At 39.1% G+C, this 24,960-nt stretch overlaps 1 protein-coding gene and 1 long non-coding RNA gene across 7 annotated transcripts in view; one reads left to right on the top strand and one right to left on the bottom strand.

Moving 5' to 3' along the window:
• Positions 1 to 24,960, top strand: part of arap1 (ArfGAP with RhoGAP domain, ankyrin repeat and PH domain 1) — a 58,556-nt gene that overhangs the window by 16,606 nt on the left and 16,990 nt on the right. For all 6 annotated transcript variants that reach the window (XR_014877903.1, XM_085184488.1, XM_085184485.1 and 3 more), the window contains 14 exons: positions 2,615 to 2,784; positions 7,897 to 7,985; positions 8,078 to 8,160; positions 9,062 to 9,202; positions 9,333 to 9,402; positions 10,613 to 10,733; positions 10,892 to 11,070; positions 11,233 to 11,339; positions 12,535 to 12,734; positions 13,733 to 13,818; positions 14,247 to 14,429; positions 23,075 to 23,249; positions 24,471 to 24,605; positions 24,706 to 24,841. Coding sequence is in view for 5 of the 6 variants with exons in the window: in XM_085184488.1 (XP_085040614.1) it covers positions 2,615 to 2,784; positions 7,897 to 7,985; positions 8,078 to 8,160; positions 9,062 to 9,202; positions 9,333 to 9,402; positions 10,613 to 10,733; positions 10,892 to 11,070; positions 11,233 to 11,339; positions 12,535 to 12,734; positions 13,733 to 13,818; positions 14,247 to 14,429; positions 23,075 to 23,249; positions 24,471 to 24,605; positions 24,706 to 24,841 (1,875 nt within the window). In the remaining variant the exon portion in view is untranslated. The remainder of the gene's footprint in view (positions 1 to 2,614; positions 2,785 to 7,896; positions 7,986 to 8,077; positions 8,161 to 9,061; positions 9,203 to 9,332; positions 9,403 to 10,612; positions 10,734 to 10,891; positions 11,071 to 11,232; positions 11,340 to 12,534; positions 12,735 to 13,732; positions 13,819 to 14,246; positions 14,430 to 23,074; positions 23,250 to 24,470; positions 24,606 to 24,705; positions 24,842 to 24,960) is intronic.
• Positions 4,863 to 6,483, bottom strand: LOC146504287 (uncharacterized). The gene is made up of 2 exons (XR_014877905.1): positions 5,763 to 6,483; positions 4,863 to 5,344 (listed from the first exon to the last, which is right to left on the bottom strand). It is a non-coding gene; the product is annotated as an uncharacterized LOC146504287 (long non-coding RNA).

The following is a 24,960-nucleotide window of genomic DNA, read 5'->3' as shown; positions in this document are numbered from 1 at the left end:
AATTACATGAGTAAATCAAACATGATCTGAGACAGTGTTTGATGAATCAGTGTGTGTAATTTCCCGTAATATCAGGTCTGAGCATGCGTGTATCTTGTGCATCTTTGGTGCAGAACAAGATGATATTTCAGCTAATATCAGTTATCATGCAGTTGAAAGGGCTCAGTGAGGGAAGTAAAGTACTGCTTGGTAGTGTTCACAATGAGGGTGAGTTTGTGTTAGATCTAGATATAACGTGATGTGGTAATAGGACTGTCTTTCAAGTGAGGTTGTCTATACAAGAGGGCAAAATTTTAATGGTGTCGGTGTTCACGCTTATCGATGGCGTTTGCAATCTTTTGCTGTCTTTGAGAGATATTTCACAGGTTTCTCTATGGAAATATTTTGCCTTTGTGCAATTAGTGAGTCTGTGGTAGAACCATATATGGTGTAAAAGATGGACCTAGCCACCATGACATTTACCACTGGTTTTGGACTCACATTTTGAAGCTTTTTCAAATCAGACTCTGGCTTAAGTCGTGGGTGTCAAACTCCAGTCCTTGAGGGGCAGTGTCCTGAAACTTTTACATGTGTCCCTGTTGTAACACACCTAAATAAAATTAGTAGGTCATTAACAACACTTGACTGCATGCTGTGGTGGCAGTTCAACCATTTGATTCATGTTACAGCAGAGAGAATGACCATGGTGCAATAAAAGTACTTTTAGAAGTACATTTTTCCCAAACACTTACACTTTAAATTTACTTGAGTAGGGTTGGGGTTTGCCACCTCAGCATGCAGTCAAGTTCCATCCACCCCTGGTTTAAGTGGATGAGAGAGAGGAAGGGCGGCTCTGACAGTGACAGGACGTGTGATTGACAGTTTGGTGTCAGCATACATTGTCTTGCTACTGATATTCCCCCATTTTGAAGCACGGTGCCACCAAGTGTTTTAAAACTGACTTGATATTTTAGTCAGTATGACCCAAAATGACGGCCTGAGCCCATAAACGCAGTAGGATAGTGTTGAAAGAGATAAAGGCAGAAAGCTGTTTTCCCATAGACTTCTATCACTGTCTGTCAGGGGAAAAGCAAACGTGTCCTTTAGATAGACTCCAGGTTTTTAGGCACTTATGCATTGGCTTCATTCTTCCAACCTGAAACGTATTTCCAAGTTTTATATGGTTTGGAGCCAGCCTAGAGGAAGATTTTTAACACTTCCATGTCAGCTTTATTTGTCAGCTCTGGAGGTTGACCTCTTTTATAGATGGATTATACATCCTGTTGGGATTAAGCGTGAGAAATCCAAAATATATGTCGAACATTCAGCCTGACCTCATAACTTTGATACACCCCACCCCATAACTGTATTATGAGCATCACTATATGCACATATGGCAATGCATTCTACGTATGTATGTGATTATCAGTTATTATAGTTTTGTATTTGAAAATACCTAGTTTAGTTTATATTAATCAATTCTATTAATTCTATTAGTTGAGCAAATTATAACATCTATAACAAGCAGTGGGTTGCAGTCCTTAGGAAAATGTTGACTTTGCATTTGAACATTCAGAACATGCACGTGTATCTGCATTTTCACTAACAAATTCCATATTTGTGGGTGAAACAGCCCACCCATTAAGAAGACATCTGTGGTCTTGGAATAGGGAATTTCCTTTTTGTCAATCGCTTAAAAAAATCATGCTTGCCCCCATTGAATGTTTTGACTCAGCTCACATAATTTAACCACACTTCAATGGGATTACCAAACAATTGATGGCTAAAGTTGATGGGGAGGGAAAGAAGATGAGCCTGTTTTTTCTCTTCCTGGTGTGCCACTTACTGGCAAAAAGGCCCTACCTTGTGTTTTATCAAAACAAAACTGTTATGGGCAGATGAGCTGTGCCAGGTGCGCAGTGCATTCTGAAAATGACTAAAACTGATATGATGAGCAGTGTTAAACACCAGAATGTATGACCTCAGCATATGTGTGGCACACGTAAGATATATTTGTCGTGTGTTTGAGTTTCCTGAGTATACACAGGCAGCGTGGGTTTACAATAAGGTGGCATCACTGAAGTGAGGCAGGCTTAGGCTTGCTCTTTAAACCAGAAGTGCGAGTAAAAAACTAGACTTGTTAAAAGGAGAGCAAAGGAACACGTTTCAGTGTCTGGGATTAGTTTTACTACAACTGTGGAATACTTGGGTTTCAGAGCAGCAGTCCCTAATTTGTACTAAATAAGGTTACCAGATGGATCCTTGTTTTTTATTTTTTAAAAGTTACTTTATGGAGTTCTTCGAGAGTTATAACTTTAGGGAAAAAAAGCTCTGCACAGCTTTGTTGCCAGCAAATTTTTGTGCCTGGAATCAGATCTCACAAGGACACTTCAGTTTTTACTATTGAGTGAGAAAAGAGTTAGAGAGGAAGGGGTGTCTAACTATATAAACTATAATAGTTTTTATATATGTTTCTATAAACTATATATATAGTTTATATAGAAAGAAAGAAGATGAATAAAATCAGCCGTCTGCTTGGAATTTTTACCCGATCTGCGAACACCATGGCTTCCAAGGACTCATCCCCACCCCTCCAAACCTCTTTTGACCTGCCCTATTTTTTTCTATCCTCCAGCCCATCTCCCACCAAGACAGGCACGGATGACACGCTCAGAGAACAAACTCCAGAGATCCCACCTCGCATCAGGCCACCTAAAACTCAAGAAAGCCCACAACAGTTGACTCAACTTGATATACAGCCAGCTCTGCCTGCTGGGAGAATCCCCCAACCTCCCAGCGAGTATAGTAAGTAATATAATCAGCTTATGTTCCATTTTTAATTTTATTTTTTTGTGTGTTTCATCCCTTAATTACAACAATGGCTGTGGTAGATTTAAAAATACAGAACCTACAGTACTGTCCCTAGTCTTGCATCGTCCTCACTTCCTTATATTTTTTTTCACAAAAATGGGAAATAGGTGCAGTGATTTAATAAAAAGTGTGCCAACATACCTTGAAAATAATCCAAAACAGAGTTTATAGAGTTCTAACAAGCTTGAAAGTCAGTGTTTGGTATGATCACCGTTATTCTTCAGCACAGCCTGAACTCTCTTGGGTGAAATTTCCTGTCATTTCTGTAAGTAGTCTTCAGGAATAGTTCTTCAGGCTCGTTGAAAGACATTGAAAGCTCTTCTTCTTTGTTGGCTACCTTTTGTTCCATTCTCTGTCAAGATGATCCTACAGTGCTTCAATAATGTTCAGGGCCAGGCTCTGAGGAGACCAATCCATGACTGATAGTGTTCCACTGTGTGTTTTTTCTTATCCATGTGTGCTTTTACTGCATCAGCAGTGTGTTTGGGATCATTGTGATGCTGAAAAATTAAGCTGCTGCTAATTAGACATTTTCCAGATCCCATTAATATCTTATGTTTATGATGCTCAACAGCACATGACAGATCCTCCTCTGTCTTTTACCAATGGCTGTAGACATTCACCGTTGTACCTCTCTACAACCCAACCCCCTCTATATATCCATTTATGATCATTCCAGCAAAAATTTCAAAATTAGATTCATCGCTCTATTTCTTAGAGGCATAGCTGGACTGGCCATCGGGCATACTGGGCCTGGGCTGGATAGATTACAGCCGACGAGGTCGAACTTTGAAGTTCTGTATTGAGCTGACAAGGAACACAGTTTGTCCCGTACTTCAGCTAGAATGAAAAAAGACACAAAGTTGGAGTAATTCTGCGTCTTTATGCTGCACAGCTGCCTCTTCTTCTCTCATTCTCTCCCCATCCCTCTCCTGTTGCTACTTCAATCATGAAACTGATCAATGATCAGCTGATCGGCTTTTCTGTCACAAGTCCCATCTCTATTGGCGGATTTAGTGCTAAACAACAGCAGCCTGTTTAAGCTTGATCAGCTGTTGTTAGAATACATTTAATATTAATTTCTAGTATCAGCTGATGTTTGCTGGAGCCACAGCTGTAAAAGCTGCTGGTCATGATGTCAGTTTGTATATCTGGTGAGAGGGAAACATAAAGATGAAACCAGGAGATGTCCTTACTGAATCATCAGAGCTGAACAGGCGATGGAGAAACAGGTTTACCTTTAGGTGACATGAATGAGTTGAAGGGAAGTTATGAACTGAGATAAATAACACCAGGATCCTTTGTAGCTGACAGCTGGTAACTGTGCAGGGGCGGGTCTAGCAAAGTGTTGCCAGGGGGGCCAGGTAGGGCATTAACAGGGAGAGGGGGGCACAAAGAAGTACTTTTCTTTCTTATTCTCATTTCAAATATCTAGTTTTTAATAAAAAAAAATTACCTGAATCTTACAACTAAGGTTTAACTAAAATGTATAGAAACCCATTATTGTACGTAGTAAATATTAAGTCTAATATACAACCTAGTAAGTTATAGTACTTTTTCCTTTGGGAAGGTACCATCTGTGCAGTCTGCAAATCTGTTGAAGAAAGATGTTCAATCTATTTAATTATTGTAGAAAAATAATTGATTTCTGTGCATTTGTTTTGCACATACATTAAATTAAAATTGATTATGTCAATTAAGCATCATGAGGTGGGGGGTGGTTCCCTTTTTTTTTTTTTTTTGCTACAACCTATTAGTTAGGTTGTTCAATATTTCTGCTAAATGCTGTTTAGAATACTAGAATAGGGAGGAATAGGATGGCGTAGGTTTAAGTTTATTCGATTGATACATTAATACCAGCGAGATGGTGTACATCACTGTCACAACAGCGTTTGTTTTCATTAAAGGGCTTTATGGCTTTTCCTATAATACCTGGTGGGCCGGTCTCTAGTCAAAATGCCTGGGCTGATTTTTTTTTTTTTTTTTTTTTTTTTGTCCCAGTCCAGCCCTGCTTAGTCCCAGTCCAGCCCTGCTTAGTCCCAGTCCAGCCCTGCTTAAAGCAAAGTGTAAATAAATAAGAGGTGGCTCAAGATTTTTATCCAGACAGGACATTTTTTTAAAAGAGAGAAAGTCAGAAAACCACTAATAAAGATTGTTTTTTTACTTTCATTTTATGAAGATGAATTTGAAGTCATTCTGTGTTCTTCCATGCGAGACTGCTTCCTGTTTTTTAAACCTTAGCTCTGCTGTGAGGTTAACTAATTATACAGTCTGCTCGCCACAGTTCTTCCTCCTTTCTCCTGCTTCTGTGCGGTGAACTGTGTAGTGAGAAAGCAGCAGCTTCATCCCAGTGTGACCGTCAGGCTTCAGTGTTTTGGGGTTTTTTTTATATTAAAATCTTGATCTCAGGCGTGAATCTGCATATCAGTCAGCACGTGTCTTTGTAATCTCATCTTCTTGCTTTAAGATGCTCATACTGGAGAACAGTCTTGACCTATGTGGCAGAAATTAAATGGACACAAGTGAATACTTGGAAAAGCATTGAAAGGTTATTTGAATTTAGAAGATGGGCAGCTAGACAAGATATTTTTATAATGTGTGTGTGCTATCATGGCTATTTGGTTTCTGAAATGGGTTCTTTAATTTCATGCATACATAGTTATTGAATATCATTCACAACCATGTATATTGTCACATGTTAACCGGTAGATTAAAATTATAGGGCTTCCTCATCAAAGCATTTTTTGTGATAGCAAACGTTTCAGATAACTTCAAATAGCTTCCTTTAACTGTGTGAGGGCCCTCCAAAGCAGGTGGGTTTATTTAAATATTTTCTACAAATCATCCTACAGCTATTTCAATATGACACTATCATAATATACATTTGTAGGTAAAAGTTGAAGACATCCTACCTGCTCCTCCCGTTTGCCTAGAGTGCTTTAAAATTAGATTTGTTGATTGGCAACAAGTTGGTTTGTTATGTCCATCTGCAGCCTCTAATCTCCTCAGTGTGTTCAACTGGTGCTAATTGGCCACACCTAGTCAGGTGTAGATAAAAGCATACCTGAGGCAGGCTTTCAGGGAGCTCACTTGTCTTTGCCTTGGTGGCACCAGCCATTTTAACCAACCTGGTTTTCCATTTTAAGAAAAAACCCTCTTCTCACTAACACTCTGGTATTCATCTTTTCTTTTTTTATGTTGCAGCTTTTGAGCCGGGTTGTAACATTGGTAGACCAGTTTTTGCACATACTGTAAACTTATTATGAATCTATGTTCAGTTTTACATTAAATGTTCTCAAAAGTTTGAAACTAGAGTCATTTTACCAAAAATATTTTTCCCATTTTTAGAAAAAGACTTTTTCTTGTAGTCCTGTCAATGTTGTCTGTGCCATCGTGGACAAGTGAATGTGTTCGACCCTTTGCCAAAAATACTTATCGCTTGTGTTAAATGGATACAGCCTTTTATACATGAAGTCATGTTGGCTGTATATTTAATCATTTAAACCCAGTGTCCACAAAACAAGAAATATGCAGTTCTATGGAAATCACAATAGGATTAGATTTGATTGAAAATCATACAAAGACAGCATGTCATTGTATTTAATTTTGAACTTAATGTCAGCAACTGATTATAAAAAAGTTTGACAAAATGCCACAAATTAATTAAAAAAATACTTCTATATAAGTATTTTAATATTAGTATTAGTATTATAATACTAAAATCTCACATATAATTGGTATTGCTATTGATCTAGAGAGATTACATTATAGAGGGTGAGTCTTATATGAGCAAACGTAGAGTGGTATGGGTAGCTTACACGTCTGTGAACCATTTCTGTTGCATAATATCTAAACCCTTTGCAGCAACATCACCTGTCAAACAGGTAATGTCATTTTCACAAAAGGTCTTGTTGATTTTGGCAAGAGAGTGCCACATTTTCCAAGTATTATCATTACATGGTTATGTAGGGGAGGAGCCTTAGTGTTAAGCTGAACTGGTTGCAGGCCTCTGAAAATATTTGATCAAGTATAAACAAACAATACAAGAAAAGAGGCCTCAAAGTACTGAAGGTGACAGCAGCATAAGCGTGGTTGAGAGTTCCAGTTCACTGATTTGAATTTGCAGAGGTGAACCGCAAAGAGTGTTCAGCTATAGCTGTCTGTTCTCCAAACTTACTTTAAGGCTAAACTGTGTCCTGTTTATGATTGCCATTGGATTTGTTTTTCAGTTTCAAAAAATGCCCATTGAGTCTGGTATGACCAATCAAAATGAGAAGAGAGATTTTTATCAGTACATTAGGAGTACACAGCATTTGTGGCATGCATGTGAACCATTTATGTTCAGCGATATTTTTTTAAAACTACAGCAGTTGTTCACTTCACACTTTACTGTTTGTGGTTTAAAAAAAAAAGATGTACTGCAACGCAGTGTTTAGCATGGGCCTGTCCTCACTTTTTCTAAACATGTCACTGGCCTCCAATTCAAAGCAAACATATCATTAAAAAAATCTTAGTTTTAACATTTGATTGATTTTTATTTTACATGTGGTGTGTTAACGATTTGCAAACCACTGCCTTCAGTTTTAATGTACCACAGAATTTCATCTTCTGCAACAGTTTCACCTCAATATTGTATAACGTTTCAGTGGTAATACGGCTCTGCTTAATAGTAGATCCTCAACCTGAAAAACAAATTTTAAGGGGAGAGAAAGAGACGACACAAACTGGTGCATATCCAATAAAACTCACTCACTATTAATTCAGTTTGTTTGCACTTACAAACATTGACACAGCCAAAATTACTACAAATTCATATCCACATAATCCAGTTTTACTAGTGTGACTCACTTTTTTCCTCGAAGTATTCTCTGAGCTTCCTGGATTGGCTTGTAATGTAAAGGCCAGTGATTAAGCATGAAAATTTGCCTCACTGAAACTGTCCCCTGGCACTTATATCATGTTTCCAGAGTTTCTCAGGTTCTGCAAAACCTGCTCCAGACTTTAGCTTAATCTTGATTTGTTTTCCTTTTCTCTGTTCTTGTTCAGTGTTGGCTACGGTCAACGAAAATTCAAATGACTACGAGGAGCCAGACTTGTTTGGTCCCGCTGGTCATCGAATGAACCCACCAGAGAGGGTAAGAAATTGTTAATCGGACCACTCCCAGGCTTTTTGGCTCTTTCTTTCCTCTTGCCATATCCTGTGAATCATTCCCGTTTCCTCCAATAGGATATGTCCCTGCAAGTGCCAAATTACACAAAGAAGCGGCCGAGTTCCCTTTGCAGTGAGGATGGCGTGCTCGACGATTATGAGTGAGTCATAAAACAACACAAATGCAAACCTTATACAGAAACTGAAATACAAACACACTGTTTGCAGGGTTTTGTTTCCCTTTGGTTGCTGATTGTTCTGAATGGCTGTAACTTGGGAGGTAGAGTATTGATCCACCAATCTACTAATTGGTCAGTGATCGATTCCACAGCTACTCCAGTCTGCATGTTGAAATATCCTTATTACTGAACCCCGAGAGTGTTTGTGTGAATGTTACACATGGCGCTTTGGGTGTTGAGTTAGAATAGAAATGCTCTATATAAGTACCAGTCCATTTATTGCAGTGTTTGTGTAAGTTAATTTGAGACATGCTGCTGTATTTACTTTGTTTCAATTTACTTTCATTTTATCCATCCATCCATTCGCTTCCGCTTATCCTTTGTCAGGGTCGCGGGGGTTGCTGGAGCCTATCCCAGCTGTCATAGGGCGAGAGGCAGGGTACACCCTTGACAGGTCGCCAGTCTGTCGCAGGGCTAACACATAGGGACAGACAACCATTCACACTCACATTCATTCACACATTCACACCTAGTGACAATTTGGATTATCCAATTAACCTATCCCCACAAGCTGCATGTCTTTGGACGGTGGGAGGAAGCCGGAGTACCCGGAGGGAACCCACGCACTTTCATTTTATTGCACAACATATTCTCAAACTGTCAGTGCTGCAGAAATCTAATCTTTGATCTTCACCTCTTTTGTGTAATCTCTTAAAATTATATTGTTACACAGTTAGCTTTGTCAAAACTTTTGCACAACATTTGCACAACTTGTCTGACTTAAACTTTGATGAAAAATGTAATTGCTTATGAAGTTTGTGTGATGTTTCTTTCTTTTTCCTTTTTTGTTTGTGTGCGTCTGTGTGTGCGCACACACGTATAGGTATGAAGGGAGTCTCCACAGCCAGCAAGGCAGTTTCTACCTACCAAACACTGGTGTTTTGGCTTCCACCATGAAAGAAGACACCTCTCAGCTTTCTGCTGTCATCAAGATGGGTTGGCTGGACAAGAATCCACCTCAGGGGTATAATAATGATGATGCTTAAAAAAATCAGAGAATATATATTACACAAATATTTGATTGAATTAAAAAACAAACACAGGGCAGCGATATTTGCTTTTTTATTCGGTGTTCTGTCTGTCCTCATCCACAGGGCTATTTACTACCAGAGACGATGGGTAAAGCTAGATGCTGACTACCTGAGATACTTTGACACTGACAAGGTAACAAAACAAATGCATCCAAAAGCTGAGTGATGTTTTCAGACACAAGCACAGAACGGAAGTGCTGTTTTTGTGTATGACTCTGTCCAGGAGATACTGTTGACATACTAAATAGGTATTGATAATTTTTAGGGCTGCAATGATTCTTCGAGTAATGTGAATAGCTTGATTATAAAACTCTTCAGCTTTTACTATGTAAATGTGACCTTTTCACCCACACTTACCACTAAAAATAGGCCTGCAGTAGAAACGTGTCTTGGAGCACTCGTGGAAATAAAAAGTATGACAATATTAAGGCCAAGCAGCTTCCAGTTAAAAAAAAAAAAGAAGACTCGTAACAGAACAGCAGTAATGAGAGTCCTTCATCAAACCTGAAGAAAAACAAACTTTGGAAATGCTCCCATGCACTGCTGTTTGTTTTACAGTGAAAATCGATAGTAAAGTTACAGGAGTTAAAGTAAAAAATGCAGATGAGCCATTATTAAGGCTGATGGGCAGGGGCGAGTCTAAAGAGGAGCATGGGCTGTAAGTGAGTTAGTAACATTATTTTGCAGATTTAGATTAATATAAAATCTTAATTTGATTTTAATTTTATTCTGTAATTAAAATTGTGTCACTGACTCAGTGCTGTTGAGTTTGACATTATTATTAACGTTAATTATTTATTGTGCACCATCAGAACATCTGTCTTCTGCAGCAGGAAACGTTACATCAAAGCAAAGGGCAAGCCTCAGTTCTGAGAATGTTGATGTTCTCGCTTTTGTGTGACAGCCACCACAAACTCTTTTAAAGGGTCACACATGCGCACACATTAACTAGATACACTCCTCTTAATGTCAGAGAAACTTCCACAAATGCAGAGCAAACGCATCTTTTTTTATACCTTAGTTTAGTGTGCATGTATATCTTATGTTATTTGACACCAGTGTACTTGTTTTTAGTTGTTTGTGGGTTTTTTTTGCATTTATGAAAATGTTTTGTTTAATAAATATGACTTTTAATGGTACGTAAATACAATGAAGGTGTTTTTTCATAGTTATATGCATTTAAATGACCAATTAAAATGGAAACCAATGAGTGGTTAATTTTAAATTGCTTTTAATTTACTGATTGCTTGATTAATTGATGAAATAGCTGATCATTAAAGTAATGGATAGCTGCAGCACTAATCTGAGATGCTGAGTGTGTGTTGTGCTATCTTGTGTTGTAGGACGTGTATTCTAAGGGGATCATCTCAACAGCTTTCATCACTAATGTGACCACTGTGGGGGAGCTGAAGTTTGAAGTTGTTACAAACAATCGAACCTTCATCTTTAGGGCTGAAAGTGAAGGTATGTCTGTTCACCCAGCTATATATGTGCTTACACTTGTACAGACAGTTATTTCACATGTCTCAAAATATGCAGTTAACTCAGGTCATATATATTTGTGGGTGCAGATTTTACTACGTACATGTCTGATCTGACATGCGTATGCGCTCTCATTGCAGCTGAACGAAATGAATGGGTGACTGTACTGCAGGATTCCACCAGTGGGCGCCAAAGGCACACCGTCATAAACCCCGGCTCAGCCCCAGACTATCAGGGCTACTTGGAGCTAAAAGGGTTACGCTCCAAACTTTACACAGTTGTTGCCTCAGATAAAGTTTTCCTCTACAAAAATATTGATGTAAGAACTCTGGGTGGAGCTGTGTGTACAGATTTGTACTTAAGATAATTGCATTTTGTTTTCTTTACTTTAATGATTGTTAGAATTATAAGAAATTTTTGGTTTTGTTTTCTTGATTTGTTGGAACAGTGTAATTTACATTTTATCTTCCATTTCTTACAGGACTATCGTATTGGATTGGGTATCACGTCTATTGAGATGAATGTAGGAAACATTAAGGACTCAGATCGTCGGAGCTTTGATCTCACCACACCTTATCGCATATTTAGGTATTGCATGCACACAGAAATGAAATCTCTCACACCTTTCCCATGTTTGTGTGACTATTACACCTCTTATTGCAGTAATTAAGCAGTTGGGTTTATATTTACTCCAAACTGTTTATGTGAGATCAACTGTGAGATATACTAATTAGACAGTTTAGAGATGACGATCATTCCTCATTATCAGCATCTGAGTTGCTCTTGAGTTGAGTTGCTGGGTTACAAGGTCATATTGTTTTAGTGAGAACTCTCCCACAGTCCCTCAATCCTCAGCTGGTCGTCTTTCAAGAATGTGAAAAGTCTTTTGTGTGACTGTGTGTGTGCGTGTTTTTGTGCGAAGAAGTGCAGGGGATATGTTTGTGCATGAGCGCATGTGTTGTGTGGTGTGTGGTCTTTTGGCTGACAGTTCACAGCCTGCGCCTGTAGTGCAGGGTCTCAGCATGACAGGATGGGGAAATGTGTGTTTCTGTGGACTAGTGTACTGGCTCTGAGTCTCTTGACGTTAAACATATGTGAAAGAGTCTCATTTTCATTTAGACCTGGTAATAATAAGAAAGGTTGAAGATTTAGAAATGTTTTAAAATAAAAGGAGGGTTTTTTTTCTCTCATTATGTCTACATCAGCAATGTAAATGAAAGAAATTAGTAATAAGAAAAGACAATGATTCAGATCTGGACAGAAATGTAATTCTTTGCCAGTGCTCAGATTTTCCATTATATTTCCAAAACCCATATAAATGGCAGTCATCAGTATTTTTGTTGATTTAACTCAGATTTATTTAGTTGTATACTAATACAGCTGATACTGATTTATTCTGAAATTCATGATTCAACTTTTTTGTTTGTTAAGCTAATGTTATGATTTGTATTTTAAAGTACCGTATTTAGTGTTTTTACTGTATTTAAAGTACTGTATCTGTGGTTTTGTGCTTTTGTTCCCATGTAACATCCAGAAATATTTCAGGGCAGGAAATAATTACTCAATTTATTTCTGTAAAGTATATTTATATGTATTACTAATTTAAGGGAAGATAAACTGAGCATGCAGCAGACAGGGTGAAAAGAGGAAGCTTGTCTGCCTCTGTGAGTTTATGTGGTTTCCAGGTCTTGAGTATATTTAGCGTAACAGCAGCGATCTAAGCGTCATTTCTCACCTTCATGTCAGCGTTAACACTCGTCCATATGCTTGCCTCTCTCCGCAGCTTCATCGCAGAGTCAGAGCAGATGAGAGAGCAGTGGGTGAATGCTATGCGAGACGCGATAGGTGAGGCATTGTCTAACAGCGAGGTGGCTGAGCGGATCTGGGTGGAGTCTAGCAACAGTCTGTGCGCCGACTGTGAAGCACCGAAGCCGGAGTGGGCCGCCATCAATTTGTGTGTGGTGGTGTGCAAACAATGCGCAGGTTTGTGTGTTCTGATTTTGTTTTTGTGCGGTGCTTTGGGCTGTCAGTGTGAATACTTTCTGTTTAGCAGCATTATGACTTTTTGTTGCTGGTTGCTGAGTATCAGAATTAACATGTGGCTTCCAGCACAAGAGGCATTGTGACTTTGTTTTGTCGTGGCCATCAGTTGTCATAGATGTGATATTTCAGGAGGTTCTTTAGGAAAACACTCCAGTTTAGGACAAATGTTCAGTTGTTCTCAGGGACTATTTAGATGTTAGTGGTCAGAGCTCACTTCTGTTTTTCACTGATACCATTTCCTAAAAAATACTTTTTTGGGCCATTATTAAAGGGCATGTGTTTTTTTAATCATAGGAAATATTAATATTATAATTTAAAGAATCACGATATAAATGTCAGGCTATGTCACGCACTTCTACTACCCACCTTTAAACTCTTGGCCGAATTACGTGTGCTTCCGATAATCATGTGTGAGGCAGCCATACTTTAGGACTTGTAGCTTCTCTGCTTTCACCTCCGTTTTTGTTGCACCTCTATTTTTTAGTATGCAGACGCTTAGTAGAAAAATACTTTATTTACTAGAAAAATCTATTAAGGTGAAATAAGCCTGGACACACATTGATATCAGTGTGTGGTTGGTTGGTTGTGCTGTAAAACCACAGAGCAGTAATTGTACAGTGCTGTGAAAATGTATTTGACCCTTTGCTAAAACACAATGCTCTTTTTAGGTGACGCTACCTGGCCCTGTGAGAAAGTAATTACCTCCTAAACCTAATGACTAGTTGTAGCCTGCGTGTTCTCTTTGGTCAGCAGTGATTTTTGCCCTGAAATATAATAAAATATCAATCATTTCACTGCACTTGTTGTTTGTTTGTTTGTTTGTTTGTTTGTTTGTTTGTTTTTGTCTGTTTGTAAAGAGTTATTTGGTTGTCCATACAGAGCTTATAATATGGTCAAGATTGAACGTGGCTTTAATATGTGTATGTGTGTTATTCCAGGGGAGCACAGAGGACTAGGACCTAGCATTTCAAAAGTTCGAAGTCTGAAGATGGATAAGAAAGTTTGGACAGAAGAGCTTATTCAGGTACAAATAGAAATTCTCTCTCTAATTAATTGTTGAGACGTTTTTGATATAAAAATTAGAACAGACTCCAAAGACATGGATTTATGTCCAGTTTCTTTAAATATTTAAAGTCTTAAGATTAATTAACTAGTATGTTCAAATATAATGTTTCTGTAATTAATCATTTTGGAGCTGAGACGGCTTAGTTTTAGTTTCATCTCTGTGGAAGTTTCCGAGGCAGTAGTTACCGGTGGTTTTGTGTGGTTTCATTATATTGTTTTATAAACCTGCAGGTCAGAAGTGTCAGTAATCTGATCTAGTAAGTGCTACAGAAGAATAATAGAGAAAAATAGAATAAGTGTGTGTTTCTTCCTATCCTAGTGTGGAAGTACTTCTCTTCATTTTTTATTTATTTATTTATTTTCCTGTTCACCCTGCCCTTGTCGCAGTTATTCCTGGTGATAGGCAACGAGCGGGCTAACAGTTTTTGGGCAGCTAATGTCCCACCAAGTGAAGCTCTGTCGCCTTCGAGCTGCAGCGAAGAGAGAAGACGCTTCATCAGCAACAAATATCGCCAGGGCAAATACAGGAGGTACCACGCTCTGTATGGAAACCAGAGGGAGCTCAATCACGTAAGTCAAAGTCACAGTTTGCTTGTGATACCGTTGTGTTTAATTCTGAATCTGCGCACTGCATTGCCAGAAATTTCTGCTAGTGAGCAGCTGCAAAGTGTAAAGTGATGAGTGACAAGCGAATAGCTGAGTGTGCGGATGGGGCCTTAAAATGTGTCCACATTGGAAGCGACGTGCCAACCGGAAACCAGAGAAAGTGAATGACTTTCTGTAATCTTTCCATGAGGGAAATAACCGCTTGCTATGAGTAGTGGGCGGGGCCCTAAATAAACTTTTCCTGTTTCCATGTGATTGAAAGTACCAGACTGAAGAATACTGTTGATTAACATATGACCCGATAATAAAGTCACTGGAGGGTTACCTAGGCAACTGGAGCCTTGAATGTCACAAACAGCCGGCTCTCGGCTTCAGGATCAGTTTTCCCATTATCCTGTTGGTATATGAACCTTCATACTAGTCTGAGATGCTGCCCTGGTGCATTATTGCCTTCATTAGGTCATCTGTGTACTTAGCATCATTCGGTGTCCATAAGCCCAGATGAGTCATCCTGTCCCTGCTTAAAAAAAATCCCCCCACAGCATGATGCTGCCACCACCACACTTCCTGGCTGGGATAGTATTGAATAGTGTCTCGTTTCCTTCAGACCTGACTGCTGTTATCATGCTAGAGAATCTCGTTTCTCATAGTATCAGGATCCTTGAGGTTGTGTTTTTTTTCTGAATCCCATGCAGGTTTTTGTATGCCTTTCATTGAGGAAGAACTACTGTACTGACAGGAGAAACTTCCAGAAAGGCAGCTATCTCCACACAGGATCTTCTTTTTGGTCACCCCTCCTTCCAAGCCCTTGGTTCCCTGATTGCTTAGCTTGGCAGGCAGCCAGCATTACAAAATGATCCCATTTGTTCCTAATGTCTTCTGTTTAAGAAATATGGGGGGTTAGTGGGAATCTTCAGTGCAGCAGGAATGTTTTTGTTGTCTTCGTCAGATTGGTGCCTCAGCACTCTCTACATGCAGTTTATTTGGACTGGTACTGTGAAGAAAAATTGCATTTCTTGTTATATTATACTGGGGTGGATTGGTGAGTGGAAAAAAATATATTAACAGTTTTGGCATATGCAAAAGCATGCACAAATGCCTTCTAGGTTTGTCAAATATAAGGCCTGGGGGACAGAGTTGGCCAAGTAAATACTCAGATCCAGCCCACTAAACAGCTTTAAAAGTATGAAGGTATGCATCGATTTTGAGTTTTTAACTGTAGTTGTAAAACAAGTTTTTCAACTTATCCTGCTGATAGTTTTATATATATATATGTCATATAGTTTTACTTTGATCTTTACCCCTTAAGATTAAAGTGGGCTGCCTTTGTCCCACTGTGTATAATGAGTATGACATCCTTGGTTTGCACCTCGAAGTTGATGATTCTGTTCAGAGTTCTTGTTTTGAGCAGTAACTTAAAATAAGATGCAGAATTTCCTTTGAAGCCAATAGAAAGAGCATAAAAATAAGCACGTTCCTTTGTGTAAATACATGGTTAAGATCCTGTGACTGTGGCAAAAGTGTTATTTAACACTTAGATACTTACAGTAAAGCAGCCAGTATGCTTCTGCAGCTGGTTGATCCAGTCTTACAACATTTCACACTTTTCTTGTTTTTAAGGCATTTGTGGGACTTTGTTTGATCACACTCCAGCTGCAATGGAGTGCAAGTCGGGTTTATAGACTAAGAAAACTGATTAAACTTGTGAAACACTGTCACGGCGAGTGAGATGAGCCGTGTGGAAGTAATAAAGGAGGATCCAAATGCAGGCACTTGTGAAGGTGGTTTATTAAACACAAAAAAATGGACAAATGGCAAACAGAGGAAGGACTAAACTATACTGGGAACAAACTAACTACTGGACACGAACCTGAACAAGAATGAGAGCGAGCAGAGGCAGACGCCGGTTGACAGCAGGGAAAACATACGAGTGAGACATGGTGGATACACAGACGGACCAGCGACTACAATGACAGAAGACGCGACTAAAATACACTCAGAGAAACACAGGGAGATTACACACAGGTGGGAGTAATTGGGAGGCAAGGGAGGTAAACTGAACACACTTACATGAGACGCAGACCTTCACAATAAAACAGGAACAAGAAATCACTACACAAAAACGCAGACTCGACGCTGATAGATAGAGATAGAGATATATATATATATATATATATATATATATATATATATATATATATATATATATATATATATATATATATATATATATATAAAAACACAACACATGGAACCTTAACTAAACTTAATGTGAGACACAACCGAAGAACAAATCCTTAAACATGAATAAACAGAGATAATAATAATAATATAATTATAATAATATATATATAATAATAATAACCAACATATCACAAAGGTAACAAAACGATCATTCAAGAATAAACCAAAACATAATAAAGTCAGAATGCTGGGTCGAACCGACCCAGAACCGTGACAAACATGATCTACCACTTGAAGTAATTTTGCAAACCTCAATTTTAGAGTTGAAGAATTAAAGACTGATTAATGCAGGTTCGGGACTAAAGACTGTGAAATCCCTGCTTCATTTTTTTCAAACTTGCAACTCTGCAAGGTCCCAGAACCGACTCTTAGCAACGACTCTTTTAAATGTGACAACCGCAGTGTCTTTCTGTACTTGTGGTGGGCGAAGCTTTGCTTGAACATGACGCATTATTTGGTTAGTATTGTTTAGAATCAGGAAATGTGAGTGGCCATGGAATGGCCATAGCTTTTATACTGGGCTCCATCATGTGTGATTAATGACTGAGTGTTTCAGACCCAGCTCGGTCACTTCTTAGGAGCTTAACCCAGTTACCGCTAACAATGTGTACAGGTCACAGATAAACTTGGTGTGTAAATGAGTCACATTTAGCACCTGACTGTGAGCTATGTGTTTTTCCCCCTCAAGCCGTTAAGCTTTTACATTTGTGTGTGTGAGTGAGTGAGTGTGAGTCACTGTGTTTGGGATGTGCAGAATGAGATAAAGGAAGTTGTTTAGTTTGTAGTTTTAAAAGCAGCTGCTTGTCCTCCTCCCTGATGGCTCCATTTTCTGCTCTTTTCTTATCTCTCTCTTGGGTCTTTGGGACCTATAGAGGACGTGATCTGTTGGACTTTCCTACAGCTTTTATTCCCCCCCACAAACCCACACACATACCACCCCACCCCCATTTCAGAGGTGATTACTTAAATGGCTGCTCTACTTGTTTGTTAGTTTTTTTCCTGTTCATGAGAAAAAGCATTGCTTCTGCTTCTGCTTGGGTGTGCCTTTCAGAAATTGTACACTCTGCACATGTGTCAGCTGGTGACAAAAAAGTGGGTGACAAAAAAGGCGATATAAGTGTGCAAGAGTGTGAAAGGAAGACAAAAACATGCTTGTACACTCTGTGAGTGCAGCAGCACTCTTAGCTAATTCAGGGTCATTTATCTACTCCTGTCTTTTTAACCCCACTTCTCTTGCTCGCTTTCTTCTTTGTTTTTACTTTTTTCCTTAATGTGACATCATTACTTACTGATTTAACTGGAATGTGCTGTAACTCCACCCCTCCCTCTGTTTTCCTCCTCCTCCTTCTCCTCCTGTCCTACACATTGTTTGGCTCTGACCGCTGAAGAAATTTGATCACTTCACTCCTTGCTCTTTTTTCTTATTTGCAAGTCGTTTATATTTTTTATAATTTTCTTTTTGATTTGAGCTCCAGACTTTTACATTTACAACTTTTCCGGGTTGTCTTTGTCGACTGACATTCAAATAGCGGACTGACTGAAGGGAACTGAGAACTTCCAGGTTGGGCTATGTATAAGAGGGGAGCTGTAGGACAGGGTAGTGAAAATATGCCTTGTTTTTGCAGCTCTCTGAGTCCTTTTAGGCTAGCTGTGTTAAGAAAAAGAGCACAACCTTGCATTTCAGTGATGGTTTGTTTATAGCGATGTGTGGAAGTGGATTTTAGATCTCTGACAGTATGTGTGTGCAGTCATGTGCTTGAATGTGTCTGTGGGAAACATTTTTGTGTTGACACTATGGGGACTGCAGCACTGCAGCTCTGTGTTAGTGAGACATTAGAGCTATTGTGTGTCTGTGTGTGTATGTTTTTTTTATTTTTCTCTGGAGTGAGCTGCAACACATTGAAATGCACATGAATTTGCCTGCGTGGGCATGGTTGTGTGCCTTTTCTGTATTTGGTCTGTACTGCTTTCTTTTTGTGTGCTTGTATGTTTCCATCTGTAAATCATGATCGTCGTCTCCTGTTTTGTCTCTTTTGGTTCCCCCTCTGTTGTTACTGTGGCTTCCTAATTTTTCTCAATTGCAGCAAGTAGTGAACTTACACTGGGTTTCTTATTCCCTGGAAAAACCATACTCTGCATTTCCTTCTTACAGAAACAAAACAAAACCGATGCAGTTGTAGGCACAACTGCATCGGTTTTTAGAAGACATCTATTGAATGTTAGTCACCTGCGTGTTAAGAATAAAGTAACAGTCATCCATGAGTCGTTCTTCCTCTATGGCGTTGCCATCTTCCTGTTAAACAGTTTGAAGCTTTTTATGGCCTTTAGGTTGACATTAAAGGCTTTGTTGGCTCGTGGTTTCCTTGAAAGGGAAGAAGTGACACAGCATAGATGACGTTTTATAATGAAGTACACAGTGTGACGTAGAGTTGTTTAATGCAGACAGTTTGATAGTCCCTCTGTGTTTGTGCTGAGTTTGAGTTGGGGATAGTTGTCATAGTTTAACTTTTTTCATAACTTTGTGGCTATTTTGGTGACATTTGAGAAAATAAAGCAATCAGTTATTGAAAAGTTGACAGCCACTCTCCTTTCCCAGGTGTCCTTGACTGTGTGCTGTTGGCTATCAGCATGTTGTTGGTATTTTATCATAGCAAACTAACAACTAAGGTACAGGATTAAAAATCTCTTTACGGCCTTGTTTTTATGCTTTTAAAGTTTTGTAATTGGATTCCATATAAGAAGAGCTCTTCATCGCTTACCCTCTCCTTTTGTTTATTTTCTGCTTTTGCTCATTCTTCCTATTTAATTCTTCTGTTTTCCGACCATTCCCATCATGTCCTCATTCACACTTTAGGATTTCGGGTTATAAATCCTTTCGATTTCTACAGGGAGATTGGCTCAACATGTGATGTCCTTTCTTGTTTATTTTGCCGTCCTTTTTTTGTCTGGAACTCTGTTTTTTCCTTCAAATCATTTTTTTTTCTCTGCCCTCCTTTTTCTGTCTGGATTTTCACCTCCCTGACCATCTCCCTCTCTCTGTAAGCTATCCACGGTGAGGTAATGATGGAACATATGCGAATAGCTCTTTCTCATCTGGATTTAATATATGCACGTACATACACATCAGTAAGTGTGGGTGTAGTTTGGGGTATTTTGTGCTAAAGTCTACACAGCAAAGCCTGCATGTGTTAGTATCGCTGTCTGTACATAGGTTGCGTTTCTAGCCAAAAACAATCTGTCTCTGATTAATGTGGCTGACTGAAATGCTTTCATCTTCTTTTCACAATATTTTTCTTTCTTCCTTTCCCTCCCTCATCTTCCTTTTCCTCCAGTTCAGCCCCATACAAATGCAGAGGCCAGATGGAGGCCTATGTTTTTTGTTGGCTTTTTTTTTTTTTTTTTTTGACACGCCCAGATAAAAATCTCTCTGCCTCTGTCTCTCTTGGGAAATTCGGCAAGATTCTTGAATTCCCTTCTCTCTGTGTGTGTTATTACATTACTGCCTGTTTCATCGGCAGCAGATGTTGAAGGGTGAGGTTTCTTAACACTCAAACAGCCCATTTCCTCATTGTACTTCATTCTGATAGGTTCAATTTTCCTGGACAGAAGAAAAGGCTGTTGTCATATTACTGTACACTGGCTCTTTGCACAGCGTAGGTGTCCACATGTATGTCCACATGGGATGAAGCCGAGCACTGATTTTTTTCCTAGGTTCTCTTTGTGCATTGTTGTGTACGGACCGCACACATACACATGCCATTATATCACCACAGAGCATAACACACTTATTTGTTGATGGCAGAGTATTGTCTGTGAACTGCTTTGTGCTTGTGGTCAAACAAGAGTTCGAATGACTGTGTTTGTTGGGCTGCAGTGGCATCTTCATTGCAGGCCGGTACAGCTAAACAGTGTGGTCATTTTGATGTTGTTGACCAAAAGTGGAAAAATTTGGTTGCCATCAGTGATAAAGAGCAGGTTACACCCATCTTTTTATTTGTTGTGTATAGTTTTATAACCTTTTCAAGTTGGCTTAAATCTTTTTAAAGATTTAAAGACCAAAAACTTCATCTACTTGGGCATGAAACCAGATCATGGATGGATTTTTAAGGAAAAATACAGCCTGTTTTACTGATTTTGGGCCTCACCCTGGACAATTACTAGTGATATTTTAAGCAGCTCTTTAGAGCGCCCTGAATTTTGTTTGCCAAATCTTTCAGTGCTTGACCCAGTCTGCAGCTGCACTCCGACTCATTGGACTGAAACAAAGCCAGACTGCGTAATGTCTCAGGATCTGTGGCTTTGGGAATGGGAAGTGCTGTCACTCTGGCAAACAACCCCATTTATAATTCTTGATGTTTTAAATTCTCTCAACTCATCGGTGCTTTGGCAGTTTGTCTTTGTGTTTTTTGGGTGTGTGTGTATCTTTTGCAATTCTAATCTTTGCTAATTGCCTTGTTTGTTTGTGTGTGTGTGTGTGTGTGTGTGTGTAAGCTCAGTAGTGCTTAAATAGAGGCGGGGCTCTGTCTGTGTGTGTGTGCACTGGGGAATTTCTCAGTCAGACCCAAAAGAGCTTATTGCGTTTAACTGAAGACAGACATGCATGGGTTTGTATTCTCTCTTCTTCTTTCCTTGTACTCAGGGTTAGTTTGTTTGTTGTTTATAGTCTAAAGCAGTTTTGTGGAACTTATTTATATGAGTGAACACCAGTTATATTCATCATCGTTCCAGCGAGTTAGCACAATGCTGATTACATCTTTCTCAACTTGTGCTGCATTCCACCTGCCTGAGTTTTAAATTCCTGCGCTGGTTTACCAGTAATGGCACATCAGTCATCGCTGAGCTATTAATAAGGAAAGATGATGGCAACAGAAATATGAAACAAAAGCTTCTTTGTAAGCACGTTAAAAATGTTTGTGTGATCTCTGCCAGGAAAGTTCCCTACTGCAGGTAAAGACATCTGGACCTGTCACGATAGTTCTGTCCTTGGTGGTGTTGTCGGGGGTTAAGTGAGACGTGTTATATCAGGGTGCATGTAGATTTTAGGGTTGCCATAGCGGTACGTATGCCTACATTGCAAAGCAGGCTTTTTTTTCCTCTAAAGATTAGTTTTTGGGCATATTTAGTCTTTATTTGACAGTAGAGCAGTGAAGACAGACAGAAAAACCAGATGAGAGAGAGAAAGCGAGGACATGCAGCACAGGGCCACAGGTCAGACTCAAACCCAGACTGCTGCACTTCAGCCATGTGGCATATAGTTACTGTCTCATCCACTGAGCTAAACAGGCTCCCGAAAGTCTGCGCCTTTCTGTGAGATTCAAGAATGCTCAGCTTACAAAAATATATTGTAAAAAAAAAAATTTTTTTGTTTTTAGATTTCCATTCAGATAAGGTTTTTGACACTAGTCCTTTGTGTCTCCAGCTTAACCTTTTGCTGCACAGCTTCCATTACATCCAAAGATGTAATAAAATTACTGAAGATTCCTTCAAGTTATATCAGTGACGAGGAAACGACTGCAAACTATTGTGCAGTCATGCACAAAGAGTACAGAGTGATAAATACATAAGCTAGGACTTATAATCTAATCATTCCAAAACGGCTCGAGGACACCTGAGAATACTTGTATATAGTTTAGCCAGAGTAATCTACAGTTGCGGTAAATCCCAAAATAAAATAAGTGGAGATTGCTCTTGACACTGCAATGTTTGTTATTCAATAAAAACACAGAGTATACTTTAATGGTTTTTAAATCTATTTGGAAGGAGAAGGAGTGGAGTGTTGACAGTAAAGCATGAGGGTTCTTGGGCAAAAGACCGTGCAGGTTTTAAAGCCTGCATACGCTGACAAACACGCACTAAGTTAGTTTGGCGTGCAGAAGTTCAATTCATTCTGAAAACTGAAAGATCTTCAAACAACATGATTCGAACCTTTTCAGCTGCAGCAGGATCACAGTCTTAAAACCCTTTATTAGTTTTTTTATTAGTCTTGTATTGTAGATTTCTTTCTTAAAAAAACAAAAGCAACTCCTTTTCCTTTATTACCTAAATGCTTCTCAAGTCGACGCTCTCATCCTGTTCTCCAAATTTCCTTCCTTCCTTGTCTTAATTTCATCTCACACCCTCATTTCCTTCCCTGCTTTGCTTTAATTGTTGTCCATGTTATTTTTTTTTTTTTTTTTTACAGTTGTGTAGCTCTCACTGTGTTAAGTCATAGTTAATGTTGATCCAACCTTTTTCAGTTCAATACTTGCACTATAAAGCTAGAAGTTGTTGCCAAGAAACGGTACACAGTTGTTTCTGTCTGTTATTTTTGTACATGAGCGTTTACTCGTGTGTCTCCTTGTCTGTTGCTCTCCCCTTTTCTCCAGGCTCTTTGTATAAATGCGCAGTGCAGCGATGTACTGGAGACGCTGAGCCTGATTTTCTGCGGTGCAGATGTGAATTGTTCAACTGGACTGGAAAGTCAACCCTCCCCCCTCTCCTTGGCCACCGCACACTCGCAACCCCTACAGGCCGAGTTATTGAACCATAATCTGAACACAGGTACAGTATGCGTGCGTGCTCAGGGTCCCAAGTACACATTTGTTTTTAATGGACTGAGTAGAGCTTTCATGAAAGAGTTTGTTGAAGTATTGATTTAAAAAAAAATAACATGTTTTTTCACAAAGCACTTGTCAAAACACAGCGTGCTATATAGGCAGGCAGATTCTGGAAACGAGAACGGACTGGAGGGATACGTTAAAGGAGCTTATACAAAGCAGTTGGCTTTGTAATTCTGATCTTCTCAGTTAGGTCATTAAAAAATTGTTTTTCCCTGACATTAAAATTGTTTTTGCTTCAGTAATCAACAGGATCTTGAACCATGCTTTCAAATAATGAGTGGACTCTTAATATCAATTCTGCAATCCAAGAAGTTTGAATGCTTATTAAGTTCTAAGTGAGAGCAGAATGCAGCGATTTACTGAACCTGTAATCAGTTGAACAGTGTTTCCCCAGTCTTGCTTCACATAGGAGGTGCTCCTTATTGCCCGCTGTTGTGTCTTTCATTTTCTAAATGTGTGACATGTTTTTAGTGGGTCACAGGTCTGGATTGCAGGCAGGCTAGTTTAGAGGCATGTTGTTGGTGTGCATGCTGAATACAGTTTGTCTTGGTCCTGCTGTAGAACTGGCAGCGAGTATGAGGGCTCGTTTGTTTCCCTCTGTGTGACTGCTGAGTTTACTGAAACTTTGCTTGTGGATTTTTTTATTCCTGTTTAGTTTTCATTGTTTGAAAATGTTTAGCTTTTGTTTAAGAGCCCCCTGATTCTAGTTAACAGAACTTTTAAAAAGTCATTGACTCACAGTCTTGTAAACATCAAAAGTCTCAATAAACACTCCCATCAAAGCCTCATGAGGCAAGTTGTAATACTTTGTATCATTTGTTAGTTGACATTTTTTTCTAAAGTCTACTTTTTATTTTATAGTGAACTAAGATGTGGTTTAGGTTAGTTTTTAGTTAACTATAATAATCTTGGTATTAGCAATGAGGTAATTTAGAAATTGGTTGATATTTGGTGACGTCAGATGGATCAAGGCACTGACATTTTAAGAGTGGCTGACTACAGTCATAGCAAAATATTGTTCAACTATGAAGTAAGAACTCAAAGCAGAGTCTTGAGAAACGAGGGAGGGGCCATTTCAACAGGGTTTAAGAGACCGTAAGAGTGTGTCGTAAACACTTCTTTACTTTCATACAATCAAATTCTTTACAATGTTTTTCTGTAGAGCTACCACGGTTAGAGGAGGTGGATGCTATGGACCCAGAACCTTACCCACTACCTCCTTCCGTGTCTCACAATGGCTTCCTATTCAAAACTGCATCCATGGCTCGGCCAGTCACAGAGCGCAAGGCCAAAGAGGGTAAGCACAAACATTCTACAACAGCAACACAAGAAGAAATAATAGTTAAAGTGATTGTCACTATTATGCTTGGCAAATATTTATTTGTCTATCAATATAGAGTTCAGTCGTCGCTGGTGCACGCTAAATGATGGCGTTTTCAGCTACTACGAAAGTGACAAGAACTCAAACCCAAATGGAGCTCTCAAGGCTTCAGAGATCGTGTGTTTGGCTGCCGACAATGATGACAAACATGGGTACGCAAACACCCACACACTGTCCATCGTAAATGCACATGACACCTTGTAATGTTAAGCGAGATGAATCGTATGTCTCCCCCTTCTCTTTCTTAAATTTCCCAGTGTCTGCTCTTCTA

The sequence above is a fragment of the Neolamprologus multifasciatus genome, chromosome 14 (assembly GCF_963576455.1).
Source record: "Neolamprologus multifasciatus chromosome 14, fNeoMul1.2, whole genome shotgun sequence".
NCBI lineage: Eukaryota > Metazoa > Chordata > Actinopteri > Cichliformes > Cichlidae > Neolamprologus > Neolamprologus multifasciatus.
Note: the sequence above shows the minus strand (reverse complement) of the source record. Positions and strands in the feature narration are given on the sequence as shown.